Below are 13,221 nucleotides of genomic sequence, written 5' to 3'. Positions count from 1 at the left end.
AATAAAAAGGAAAAAGAGTAATAGTTTCCATATTTCTGTACACCTCAGTAACTTGAAGGCAGCTCTGACTGTCCAGCATCCTCAAGGAGCTACAGGGCTGCAGGGTCCCGTGGCTGTTGGCAGAGCTGTGGACACGCCATGAGTGTGGAACAGAGATCAGAGTCCTCACCGGGAGGATCTCCAAGGGATCAGTAGGGAACAGGGCTGGAGTAGCCAGACATCTTGTGGCACACCCCTGCGTCCCACCGCACTCTCCACCTGAAGACTCCAGGTAATCCTGCATCCCCCATCCCCCAGGAGAGCCAAAAAAAAAAAAAAAAAGTAAGAAGCCCTGTGCTGACTTCCTTCTGCGGGTGTTATCCCCCTGGGGCGTGGAGCCGGTGACCAGGGTGGGGTCTATGGTCTGAGCTGGGGAAAACTCAGCTCACGTCAAGCCTAGGGATTTTACAGATGCGAATAAAGCAGAATGCTGTACATTCTGGTCCCTGATCTTGTCATTGAAGTTACTTGAAGCGGGTGCAAGAAAAAAAAATACATAGTCAGCTTTAGCTCTCCGTGCCTCCTAGTCAGACTTCGAAGTGACATGAGCTTGACTCTTTCTCAAGACGTGCCAAAGTGCTGAGTCACACTCCAAAAAGAAGAAGTAGGAAGGAAGAAAGTGAAGGAAGCGCCGAGCAGCCCGGCCAGGCCAGCCTTGGGGGTGAGCTCAGCAGCGCTTTTCCCCCCATTTGTGATTTTTGAGATGCTGGACGACGTCACATTGCACAATCTTAATAAGGTTTCCAATCAGCCCCACCCGCCCTGGCCCCACCCCCACCTCCAACAAAGATTTATCAAATGTGGGATTTTCCCATGAGTCTCAAAATTACAGTGTCAACCCCCCAATAAATATGAGGCCGGGGCTGGCTAAGGCTCATTCTGCCTCTGAGCCCACCAAGGGACAGAGAACTCTCCTGGGCCTCCAAGCACCCAACTATGAACTCCGTCTTCGCAAGTAAGTGTAGTGGATCCCTGGCCCACGGAGCGCCTCCAGCGCCTCTGCTACCGCTGCTACCGCCACCACTGCCGCCGGGAGCGCCTTTGCGAGGGAGGGTGGAGGGCGAGGGCTGCTGGCGTGTGGCCCAGGGCGGGCTGGCCCGCGGCCAGCAGCCCGCCGGCAGCTGCTCACAACCGCCTCTTCCCCCGGCACAGGCGCCCTCCGTCCAGCTCCCGTGGGCTTCGCGCTGGGGCTGCTCCTCGTGGTGGCCACTGCCTTCCCCACTGCTCCTTCAGTTTCCATGAAAGAAGAGCCCCAAGGTGGTGCTACCTCAGATAAACCCTTCACGCCGGTCAAAATTGAATCTACCATTTCTTACATCCTCATGAAGATCTCCGATATCAGAAAGAAGGTGTGTAGGCTTGACAGCCCAGGGGTGTGTGTGTGTGTGTGTGTGTGTGTGTGTGTGTGTGTGTGTGTTTTGGGGGGGTGGCACATGTGGTCTTCGTGTTTTTGCAGTATCCCCTCCCAGCCTCCGCGGTTGGGGGAAGGAGACGGGGCTTGAGGGTTCTAGATTCCAGACTGCCTTCTGCAGTTCTCTGCAGCTGCTCACAGGATGGTCCTAGCTCCCAGAAAGAACGGGCTGCAGCTGGGTGTTCTGCTCCTCCAGCTGTTCTCACACCTGTCCCGAGCCTGGGAGGAAGCGCTGGGTGGTAGGGTGACTGATCCTCAGGGTTCCCTTTCTAACTGGACAATCGGGTCCACCATCATTCCTGTGATTCCTGGGACTTTAGAAAGATTAGAAAAGTGGCACTTGGAATGAATGCTCAGCTTCTCCAGGGAGTTAGAAAAGTTACTAAACTGTGGTTGTAGAAGTTCAGTAGTTAGGACTCCAGGGAGGGGGGTCAAGGGCGGGGGCGGAAGCAGCATTCCAAGGGGAACACCTCCAGTAGATGGGAGCTTCTCCAGAATTTTAAGTGAAAAGTGTCTTGGCTCGACCTGATAGAAAGCAAAGGACAGGAGAACAAGATAAGGGGCTGGGAGCCTGGTGCCCACTCTCTAGGACCAGTCCCGGGATCTTGGGATGATTCCCTACCTCCTCTGGACTCCATTAGTATACATGTCCCTCCAGCCGTGGCTTGAGCCACATGCACCCATGCTGTCATCATGAGTACCCACCACCTACTGAGTGCCAACCACTTTGTGCAAGTGGGGTCGACTTCACCACTTGCTTGCAAGGGAGGTGATTGCCCTAGTGGAGATAAAGAATAAAGATAAAGATAAAACTCAGGAGGAGCCCCCAGGGAGCTTGGAAATGGAACCCACACTCGCCCAACTCTAAGAGGCTCTTCTTGCCTGCCAGGGATGCCAATGGGTTGTGACTTTTGTTTTTCTTAGAGGTTCTTCTAGCTGAGCATGAACTGGCCCTCTAGTGGTGTTTGCTTTATGGACACTTTGAGCCATAACCAGTCTGGTTTTCTGTTCCAGATGTGCAACTATGACGCCAACTGCCTGGATTGCAAGCAAGTACTGTCAGATGTCAACCTGACCCTTCCACAGCTGACAGAAAGAGACGGATGCTTCCCGTCGGCACCAAATCAGGTATGAGCTTGTCATGTGCCTTAGGCAGAAGTCCCTCTTAGAGCCGCGTGAATCCCAAACAACCCACAAAGAGGGAGATACATGTAGAGAACACTGTGGGCGTGATGTTTTAGGAGAAGATCAACTTAAAAATGTTTCAGAGATGTCTGTCTTGCAACAGCCATGGCCAGAGAGGGTCACTGTGTGCTGGGACCTTTATAACTGCCAGATATCAGAAACCCAACAAGTTCAACAAGTGAGCCTGGGGGCTGCTGTCTCCTCCGGCTGCCCTTGGCAGGACCCAGGCCTGCACGCCCTGCCCTTCTAGTTAGTGAGACAGCATATACTTTTATTTTTCTCCAAGACCCAGGTAGGTGTGGAGGTATGGAGAAAGGGGCAGTCTTCCATCTGCAACAGCCAGGACTGGGCCATGCAAAACCAGGAGCCCAAAACACAATCCAGTTCTACTCTGTAAAGTAGCAGGACCCCACTATCCAAGCCATTATCTGCTGCCTCCCAGGGTGCACTCCAGCAGGCAGCCGTGTCAGGAGCAGAGCAGTCAGGCCTCCAACTAGACAAATAGGACTTTTGAATCTCAAGCTGTCTGAATATGCACTCCCTGTGCTGACTTCCAGTTCTTACAGAAAAGGAGGTCCAGCCCAACATGAGAGAGAGCAGGGAGCGGAGAATCAGTCTAGCACTTGTTGGGCTCTGGGTCCAGTGATTTAATTTCCTGCTTGTCCTGATGTTTTAAATGGGGTAGTCACTGTGGCTGTGGTCTGATGTCCCAAAACATGATATGGGAAAGGTCCTTGGAATTCTCCAGCAGGGCTGAGGGAGATGGGGCTGAGTGCTCACAGAGGATGCCCTCAGAAGGATTCTGAGCCCTAATCTTCTTGCCATCTTTTCACTTCAGGAGATTTGCCTGATGAGAATCACTGCTGGCCTTTTGGAGTTTGAGATTTACCTAAAGCACCTTCAGAACAAGTTCAAGAGTGATGAGGAAAACAACAACATGGACATTGTGCTGCAGAACAGTCAAACCCTGGTCAAGACCCTGAGGCCAAAGGTGAGTGCTTCCTCCCTTGCCACTGTGCGTGGGGAGAGGGACTCAGAGGACAGGGCCGGGAAGGGGTCTAGAGGAGCTCAATCATCAGCCTTTTTTTTTTCTCTCTTGTGCAAAATATAACCCATCAATAATTACATTTATAGCTATATTCAAAGAGTTGATCTGCATATCAATTTCTATGAGATTAAAGAAAAATGTACTCCTAGAGGTGGAAAGAGGTATTGCCAAGACCTTCCCAGTGGGCCACAGATACCCGGAATAGAGGTTACAGAAAATCCTTGTGCTATTTCCATTAACTTCCAAGTGACAGTCTTGTCACAGTGGTTCTCTCTGCTTTGTTCTTCTGGCTTTGCCCAGGGAGCTGATGTGGAGATATGGCTGAGGCCTAAAGGCTGGGTAGGGCAGAACCAAGGACCTTGCTATTCCGATGGCAGATGATGGGGGCTGATGGCTCGGAGTTCAGATGAACCCTAGATAATGGTGTGGAAGGGTCCTGTATTAAAACCTTAGGGCAGAGCCTGTCCTGGCCATTTCTAGAGGTGTGCCAGAAACCAGGATTCCTCATCTTCTCATGTAATCAGGAAGCCCCCGGAGTTCCTCTTGCAGTAAAGAGTCTAAGCGAGCAGGCCTGGCTGAGCGTCTGAGATACCCATGTCTGCCAAGCTCATATGGAATGACAATGCAGCAGTCCTTGCAGGGGCAAGACCTTTCCCGAGTTAGCCAGCCCCTTGGGGACCAAGGAGGCATCCAAGGGGGAAATGTTGCCAACCCTCTGACACCACTAGATTCACGCCCCCCCAATGGGTGCTGGAAGGAAACTAGAGGAAAGAGTGAGACGGAGAAGTCACTGCAGAACTCACCCTAACATTGAACTGTGCATTCTTTTTCACCTGCTAGGTTCCAGCTATGCCAGACCCTGTATGGCATCACAGAAGAAAAAGTAGTTAAGTATCTCAACAATCCCCTTTCTCTTCTTTTCGCTTCAGGTCAAGACTACTGAAGAAGCACCCACTCTTGAGCCAGCCACTTTGACCAGCCTAAAGGAGAATATGCAGCTGAAGGAGCAGTGGCGAAGGACACAGACAATCCACTACATCCTGTGTGGCCTCAAGGACTTCCTGGAGTTCACCCTGCGTGCGGTGCGCCTGATGTAGTACAGGCATCCCTGAGCACTGCAGTTCATGGGCACTGCTGCCCATGGTTAGAATACGCCATCCTGTCCACTGGATGCATAACTTATATTGTTTACGGAACTAAACATATGTGTGCTAGGACACTATTTTAATTATATTTTTAACTTATTGGTATTTAAATATGGGGAGTTGGGTTAATTTATATGTGATTGATATTTATAACTTATGAAATGGCATTTGAATTATTTTATGTATTGGTTATGGAGAAATAATGCAGAATGGCTGGGCAATTTGAATATCCTCTGTTTCAGAGCCAAATCATTTCTTGGAATGTGTAGGCTTACCTCAAATGAATTGCTAACTTACACACTTTTCAGGAAATGTTTAAATTCTATTTATATATAATGTTTATTCTTATACCAATAAACACTTTTTTTAAAAAAAAACAATAACTAAAACCTATGTGTGTCATGCAGCTTTTGCATAAACAACTTTCTTGTCATCATATCATGAAAGAAAGAGCCATGATCACTATAAGAAAGACATGACTGAACGTGCCAGGCGCCAGGTGCCATGTGTGTCACAGGCACCCTGCCATGCACCCCTTGGTGTACCAGTGATTAGTCTCCCAACGGGTGGCCGTGGGAGGGGCCTGGGTTTGAAATGTAAGTCTGCCTGCCTCTAGGTCCCCTGCTACTACTATTGCTATTGACTTCTAGGGAACTGAGAGACAAGCCAGGAAACCCCAAAACATGTTAATACAAGGACTACAGATAAAGATGAATCAAAAGCCTTTGAGATCATTCAACTTCTCACATACAGGGGTGTGCAAACTTCCAGATAATCACTCTAAGTTCTGCCTCCCTCCATGGGTTCCTCGAACATGGCACACATCAATGGACTATTCCTCGCAGGTTACATGCATGTTCTTCAAGAAAGCAATGGTGATCTAGCGTGTGGGCAAAGAAGGCGAAGAGAACACACACAGATGATCATATAAGAGACCCCATGGCTTTGGAGACATGCAGTGTTAAGGGAGTTGACTAGTGTTGTGCACTTAGGTGTCTTCCTCTTAAGGAAACAAATAAACAATCCAAGGACTTCCAGAAGGGGCAACGGACATCAATGCATGTCTGGCACTCTTTGCTCCCCTCCTCAATATTTGTCAAATGTCTTCTCCCCATCCCAGGAGCAACAGCAGAGTGGCCATCTGAACAATTTAACATCGCTCCCCCATCCCATCCTTACACAGCACTAGGCACTTGCTCCAGATTTCACCTCTCCAACCCCAACAACTGCAAATTCCTGTCTTCTAACAAAGCTTCTTCTGGCATAACCACATAGCTGCCTTCCAATAGGAGAGGGGTCCTGCTGACCAGGGAAAGTCCACAGGACCAAGAACTAAGAGCAGTGAGGAAGAAGAGCCTTACACTGTGGTCACTAGAAACTACGCCTCACAAGTGGGCTTCTGAAGACGGGAGTCAGAACACAGAACAAAGACAAGTAGCAGTCGGCCAGGGCATTGAGTCTTCAGATGAAAAGTCACTAAGCACTGTGGATAAATCAGCCAGTGTTTGTGGTGAAGAAATGAACAAGTTAGACATGGTCTCTGCTCTCATGTGGTTCACACTGTGGCAGAGAAAACAGAATGAGAGTGCAACGAGGTTTAAAAAGGAGAAATATGAGGCTCACTGACAACCTCTCGTTGGGCACTGATAAAAGGGTGTCCTTAAAAACTTGGGGTCACAATCATGGAAGCTGGGGTGCGGAAGATGCAGAAGAGGTAGCCAGGCCAGCATGGGTGGGGTGTGGGTGCAAAGGTGTGAATCAACAAAAAGCACACTTTGGTTGAGACACTGAAAATTACCTGCTGTCCACTGCATACAGAGAAAGTTTGGTTGAATCGGGGTACACAGGGAAGCTGGGAGGGAGGATAAGAAACTGCATACAAAAATTTGCAATTTATCCCACATTTGGCAAGAATGGCATATGGGCTTTACATTGTAATATGATTGCCAGAAGTTGGAGGAACTTTCAGGGCCTTCATTGGAGTCTGGGGGACAGACGATAACATCCTGAATTAGGGTTGTGATAATTACCAGACAGGAAATGGGAGATAAGTGACAACTGTCATTGACGGTTCAGTGTGATTTGGTGCCTAAGAAGCAAGGTGCAGGAATTCTGGAGGTGCAGTAGCCGTTGGCTAGAAGGCTAAAAGCACAGAGAACTTTGAATTTGGGAGGATTCAGTTATTCAAATATTCTGAGTAAGATGGCAAAACAGAAGTGACCAATGCTAACCACCTCCTCCACCAAAAGAAAGAGAGAGAGAGAGAGAGAGAGAGAGAAAAAGAAAGAAAGAAAGAAAGAAAGAAAGAAAGAAAGAAAGAAAGAAAGAAAGAAAGAAAGAAACAGAAAGAAAGGGAGGAAGAAAGGGAGGAAGAAAGGGAGGAAGAAAGGGAGGAAGTCAGAAAAATCAAATAAATGGCTGCATTCCAAGATCCTGGTATGGGGACCCACGGAGAGCTGAGATAGCGGACTGGAACAACTGTGACCCTACTTCTGTGGCCAGAGGGAATCCCCGTTATAGGGGACAGGGTGAACAGGAGAGTCCCAGAGGGACCCCTTGCTGCAGAAGTCAACAACCCAAGCAACAGGGGAGTTCCACAGATGTCATAGGCTTGGAGCCCAGCTAGGGGAGCTACCTAAGGGCTGCATTCTCAGATTGCTTCAGAGAAAGCTCTGGCCTGTATTCCAACAACTCCTAGAGATCAGGCTGTCACTATTCAGTGGCAAAACTGAGGGAGGAGGACTGCCTGCCTGACATCAATGGAGGACATCCACTCTGCACTAACTACTCCACTTGTGGCCACCACCGCCCCGCGGCATTCAGTGCTGCGTTCGCCCCACAACCACAGCCAATCCAGCTGGGGTCAGACTGTGCAATAGCCAGGTACTCTCCAAAGTCACCACTTGCCTAGGGTTTCTATTCTACACTACACTACACTACTACCACACTCACTCCTGCCAGCTCACTCATGACCCATTCCTGTACTCATCCAGAACATACATGCATCACCCCTAACCATCACATGTCTCCCATGCCACCACTCTCACTATTGGAATGGCCACAGAGTGGGGGCCCCATCTCACTGCAGCATGTGTCATAATCACCTAGACTCCAAGGACGCTTTTTGTATCGGAAGAACTCTCACTACACACACTGAAAGCAAAAGCCATCAATCAAAGCTGAAGAAGCTATAAAGAGCTACAACTAGAACCAAAGTCAGCACAGCCTACTAAGCTGAAACTTCTAGACATATCTTCAGGGGAATGTCACTTATTGAGAAAGTCACTTTCATAAAAGTGGTAGAGGCAACTGATCTACTTGACACACAAATCTCAACTCAGTGACACAAGAAGCATTCAAAAAGCAAGGTGATGTGACATGTCTTTTCAAAAAGTTCAAAGAAAAGTAGATTTATGATCTAAAAAAAAGATTACAAACACAAGAGCAGTTTAATAAAACTGGGAAAACAATGTGTCCAAATGAATGAGAAATTCAACCAAAAGAGATCTTGAAAAAACAAGCAGAATTCTTAGAAATGAAGAACTCAATAAGTCAAATAGAAAACATACTTAGGGCCCAGTGGTGTGGCCTAGCAGCTAAAGTCCTCGCCCTGAACGCACCGGGATCCCATATGGGAGCCGGTTCTAATCCTGGCAGCTCCACTTCCCATCCAGCTCCCTGCTTGTGGCCTGAGAAAGCAGTCGAGGATGGCCTAATGCCTTGGGATCCTGCACCCGTGTAGGAGACCTGGAGGAAGTTCCTGTCTCCTGGCTTCGGATCGGCACAGCACCACCCATTGCACTCACTTGGGGAGTTAAATCATTGGACGGAAGATCTTTTCTGTCTCTCCTCCTCTCTGTATATCTGATCTTGCAATAAAAATAAATAAAAATCTTTTAAAAAAACATACTTAAGGGGCAGGCATTTGGCCTAGTGGTTAAGATGCCAGGCAGGATGGCTGCATTCCACACGGGAATGCATGGGTTTAACCCCAAGTTCCAGCCCCACATGCCAACTTCCTGCTAATCTGAACCTCAGGCAGGGTGCCATTTCCATCTTCTCACAGCTCAAAAAATTCACGCCATTCTAGTCGCCCACCAATGAGATGTAACCTCATGGTGCCCAGTCCAGGATGGCAGGGTTTCACTCTCTGGAAGAATATTTGAACCATTCCTCACATTTGCAGTTAAGGAGGGACAGGGGGAGCAAACCAGCAGATAGCAGCATTAGCCTCCTCTCTCTCCTCTCTTCTCTTTTTCTCTCCTTTCCTTTCTTCATCTCTCCTCTCCTTTCTTCTCTCCTTCTCAAATATACAAATGCAGTTTTACTGCAGTTGAAAGCTTCAACAACAGAGAGTAGATGAAATTGGGGAAAGAATATCTGAACTTAAAGAAAAATCTTATGAAATAGCTCAGCCAGACAAAACAAAACAAAACAAAACAAAACAAAGCAAAACAAAACACAAAAAAAACCGAAGATAGCCTTTGGGACTTTTGGAACATCATTAAACAAACCAATATTCAAATTTGGGGAATCCATGAAGAGGGGCAGAGAAAGGGCATAGAAAATACATCCAATGACATAACTGAAAACTTCCCCAATCCTGGAAAAGACATGGGCAACCAGGCACTGGAGGTCCCTAGGATTCCAAACAACATGACCACAAATGATGTTCAGTGTGCTATATTACAGCACAAGTCTAACACACAGAGATTTCTAAAAACTACAAGAGAGAAACAAGTAATCTTTAACCACTAGGCCAACAGAAAATTTCTCAATACAAGCATAGTACAAGGGGTGGAGGCGGAGCAACATATTCCAAGATCTGGAATAAGAAACCTGACGAAAAGAAACACTCTACCCAGAAAAGTTATCCTTTCAAACAAAAGAGATTCAGACTTTTCAAGACAAGCAAGAAATCAAAAGAATCTCACCACAATCTTAAGAAAATTGCTTACGGGTGTCATACACATAGATGTAAAAGAAAACTACTACCATGAAACCATGTGGGAATATAAAGAAAGACCCACTAGAAAAGCAGATAGACAAAAACAGGAAAATAATCAAACCTTATAAATATGGTAAACTACCAACCCACAAAGACAAGTAACAAAAGAGGAAGAAAGAACAAAGACCATTCAAAATAAATGGGAAAAAAAGTGGTTTTTAATATCAGACTGTATCATCACTTTTTCATGCAAACTTTAAATGTAAATGTTATGAATTCCCAAATTAAAAGATATGACTGGCTAGAGGATAGCAATAAGGCTCCATCCTATGGTGCCTACAAGAAACTCGCTGCACCCGTGAAAACACCAATGCGAGCACAGAGCTGACACGGTGGTGCAATAGGTTAAACTGCCATGGCAACCCACGCTGGGCTGCCAATTTCAGTGCAGGCTGCTCTGCTTCCAATCCAGTTCCCTGCTGAGGGGTCTGGAAAAAGCAGCACACAACCCATACATTTGAGCCTCTACCACCCAAGGGAGACCCAGATGAAATCCTAGGCTCCTGGCCTTGCCCTAGCCCAGCACCAGGGCATTGTGACCCTATGGGGGATGAACCAACTGATAGGAGATTACTCTTTCCTCTTCCTTCCTGTCACTCTGAGTTTCAAATAAATCTTTTTTAAAAAGTGGAAGAATGGAAAAGACATTACCAAAAGTAAAAAGAATTAACTACACTTAAATCATACAAAATAGACTTTAAGAAAAAAAAAAGGGCCCAGTGGTGTGGCCTAGCAGCTAAAGTCCTCACCTTGAACGCGCCAGGATCCCATATGGGTGCCGGTTCTAATCCCGGCAGCTCCACTTCCCATCCAGCTCCCTGGTTGTGGCCTGGGAAAGCAGTCGAGGATGGCCCAAAGCTTTGGGACCCTGCACCCGTGTGGGAGACCCGGAAGAGGTTCCTTGTTCCCGGCATCGGATCAGTGCGCACTGGCCCGTTGCGGCTCACTTGGGGAGTGAAACATCGGATGGAAGATCTTCCTCTCTGTCTCTCCTCTCTGTATATCCGGCTTTCCAATAATAATAAAATCTTTTAAAAAAAAAGAAAAAAAAAGACAAGTACTATATCATGGTCAACACATCAATGGCAAAATATAACCATATTTTATAGCCACATATAACATATATGTGTAGCTAATGCCAAAGCACCCAACTTTACAAAACAAACATAAATACATCATTAGCACTATAGGAAGCCATGGGCTCCTATATAGTAATAGTGGGAAAAGACAAAGAAAATCAACAAACCACGGGACCAGATCTGGGCATTGATCGGGAGGGAATTCTTGGTGGTCTTCTCAAGCCAACCTCAGCAACTGCCAATGCACACAAAGCAGGATCTACGGGCAGGCCAGAAAGAGGTCCTCCAAGGTTTCCCCATTAGGCAGTAGGACCAATTCGTATGCAAGAGAGCTGGGTCTAGGGACAGACTGGGTCAGGACACTGTACCTACCAGTGCAGGTGAGAGCTAGGTTGGGAAGGGGCATGACACAGCACTCGCTGGTTCATCCAAGAGCTGGTTTCAGTTGACCCAGCACCGGACACTGTAGTCATGTGGGGAGTGAACCTGCACATGGAAGATCAATATCTCTCTCCCTCTTAGTAACTGCCTTTCGAGTAAATAACTAAATCTTTTTTTAAAATGGGGGAGGAATGGCACAATTAGCTAATTCTCCCCTTGCAAGTGCTGGGAACCCATATGGGCACCAATTCTTATCCCAGTTGTTCCACTTCCCTTCCAGCTTCCTGCTTGTGCCCTGGAAAGCAGCAGAGGATGGCCCAGAGCCTTGGGACCCTGCACTCATTTGCAAGATCCGGAAGAAGCTCCAGGCTCCTAGCTTCAGATCAGCTTAGCTCCAACCATTGTGGTTATTTGGGCAGTGAGCCAGTAGGTGGAGGATCTTTCTCTCTGTCTCCCCTTCTCTCAATAAATCTGCCTTTTTGATAAAAACTAAAAAATCTTTTTTTAAAAAAAGTAGTGAAACAAAGATGTGGTTTTTGAAATATAAATAAAACCGGCAAACAATTAACTAGATTAACCAAGAGAAAAACAGAAAGGACTCAAAACAGAGATGAGGGCCTGGCACAATGGTTCAACCCTGCACCCACATGGGACACGTAGAAGAAGCTCCTGGCTCCTGGTTTCAGATCAGCTCAGCTCCCACCATTGCGGCCATTTGCAGAGCAAACCAGCAGATGGAAGACCTTTTGCTCTGTCTCTCCTTTCTGTAAATCTACCTTTCCAATACAAATAAGTAAATCTTTTTTTTAATATATTTTTATTTTGAATTTTGAATTGTGGTACAATTTTGTATAGGCTAAGATTCCAACCCCCCACAAACTCCCACAAAAATAACTAAATCTTTAAAAAAAAAAAAAAAAGATGGGGGCTTGGCGGCGTGGCCTAGTGGCTAAGGTCCTCGCCTTGATCCCATATGGCTGTTGGTTCTAATCCCGGCAGCTCCACTTCCTCTCTGTCTCTCCTCCTCTCAGTATGTCTGACTTTGTAACAGAAATAAAAAAATAATAATAATAAATCTAAAAAAAAAAAGATGAAAAGGAAGACATTACAATACCACAGAGATAAAAAAATGAATATATTCTACTATTAAAAAACTTATACACAAACCAGTGCACATTACAGAATGCCAAGGTGGAGTGAGCCGTACCAGATGTGGCCAAACAGTGCCCAAACAGCACACGGGAGAACCAGGGGGGAAGGGAGGGGGCAAAGCTGGCAGGGGGAATGTGGGCTCCCCTGCTGGACAACCACTCCCACTGGAAAGTGTGAGTTGGGATGGGGGCAGACCAGACCGGGCAGGGCTACAACACCTATGGGCCTCAAGTGAGCTAGGTCAGGGAAGGGACAGGTTAGGCTGACTGTTCTGACTGGTGCAAGCAAAAATTAGAGTGAATGAGGGCTGGTTGGGCTTTGCCACAGCATCAGCTGGCAGAGGCTGGCACTGGGGGCTTAATCTGTCAAATTAAACTCCAGAACCACCTGAAGAGTGCGTAATCCGGGAGTGGGAGTGGCCTAGCAGAGAGATAGTGGGCACCTCCCTCTTGGGTTACCACTCCCACTGGAGAGCACAACCGAGACAGGTGCAGGGGTGGCTAGACAGAAAGGCCAGTATGTGTGGGCTAGAGAGTAGGGTTGGTTGGGTTGAACTAGGATTCAATGCCCATTGACATGTACAAGAGCTAAATGGGATGTGGGACAGACTGAACAAGTCTGCGGTACATCCTGGCATGCATGGGAACCAGGGTACGGGGCAGGTCTCCTGGGAGTTATGGGGAGTTGCCCCAACTAGGCTGCAGCTCCCACTGATTTGCATGAGGGCAGAATATGAAGTGGACAGGATTGAGCTGGACTACAACACCCATTGG

At 47.3% G+C, this 13,221-nt stretch overlaps 1 protein-coding gene across 1 annotated transcript; it reads left to right on the top strand.

The window, feature by feature from the left end:
* Positions 1-975: 975 nt before the first annotated feature.
* IL6 (interleukin 6) lies at positions 976-4,780 on the top strand. The gene is made up of 5 exons (NM_001310092.1): positions 976-994; positions 1,192-1,388; positions 2,465-2,578; positions 3,474-3,626; positions 4,613-4,780. The coding sequence occupies exons 1-5, from the start codon at positions 976-978 to the stop codon at positions 4,778-4,780; spliced, it is 651 nt and encodes a 216-aa protein (NP_001297021.1).
* The last annotated feature ends 8,441 nt before the right edge of the window (positions 4,781-13,221 follow it).

The sequence above is a fragment of the Ochotona princeps genome, chromosome 20 (genome assembly GCF_030435755.1).
Source record: "Ochotona princeps isolate mOchPri1 chromosome 20, mOchPri1.hap1, whole genome shotgun sequence".
NCBI lineage: Eukaryota > Metazoa > Chordata > Mammalia > Lagomorpha > Ochotonidae > Ochotona > Ochotona princeps.
This window is presented reverse-complemented; position numbering and strand designations above follow the sequence as displayed.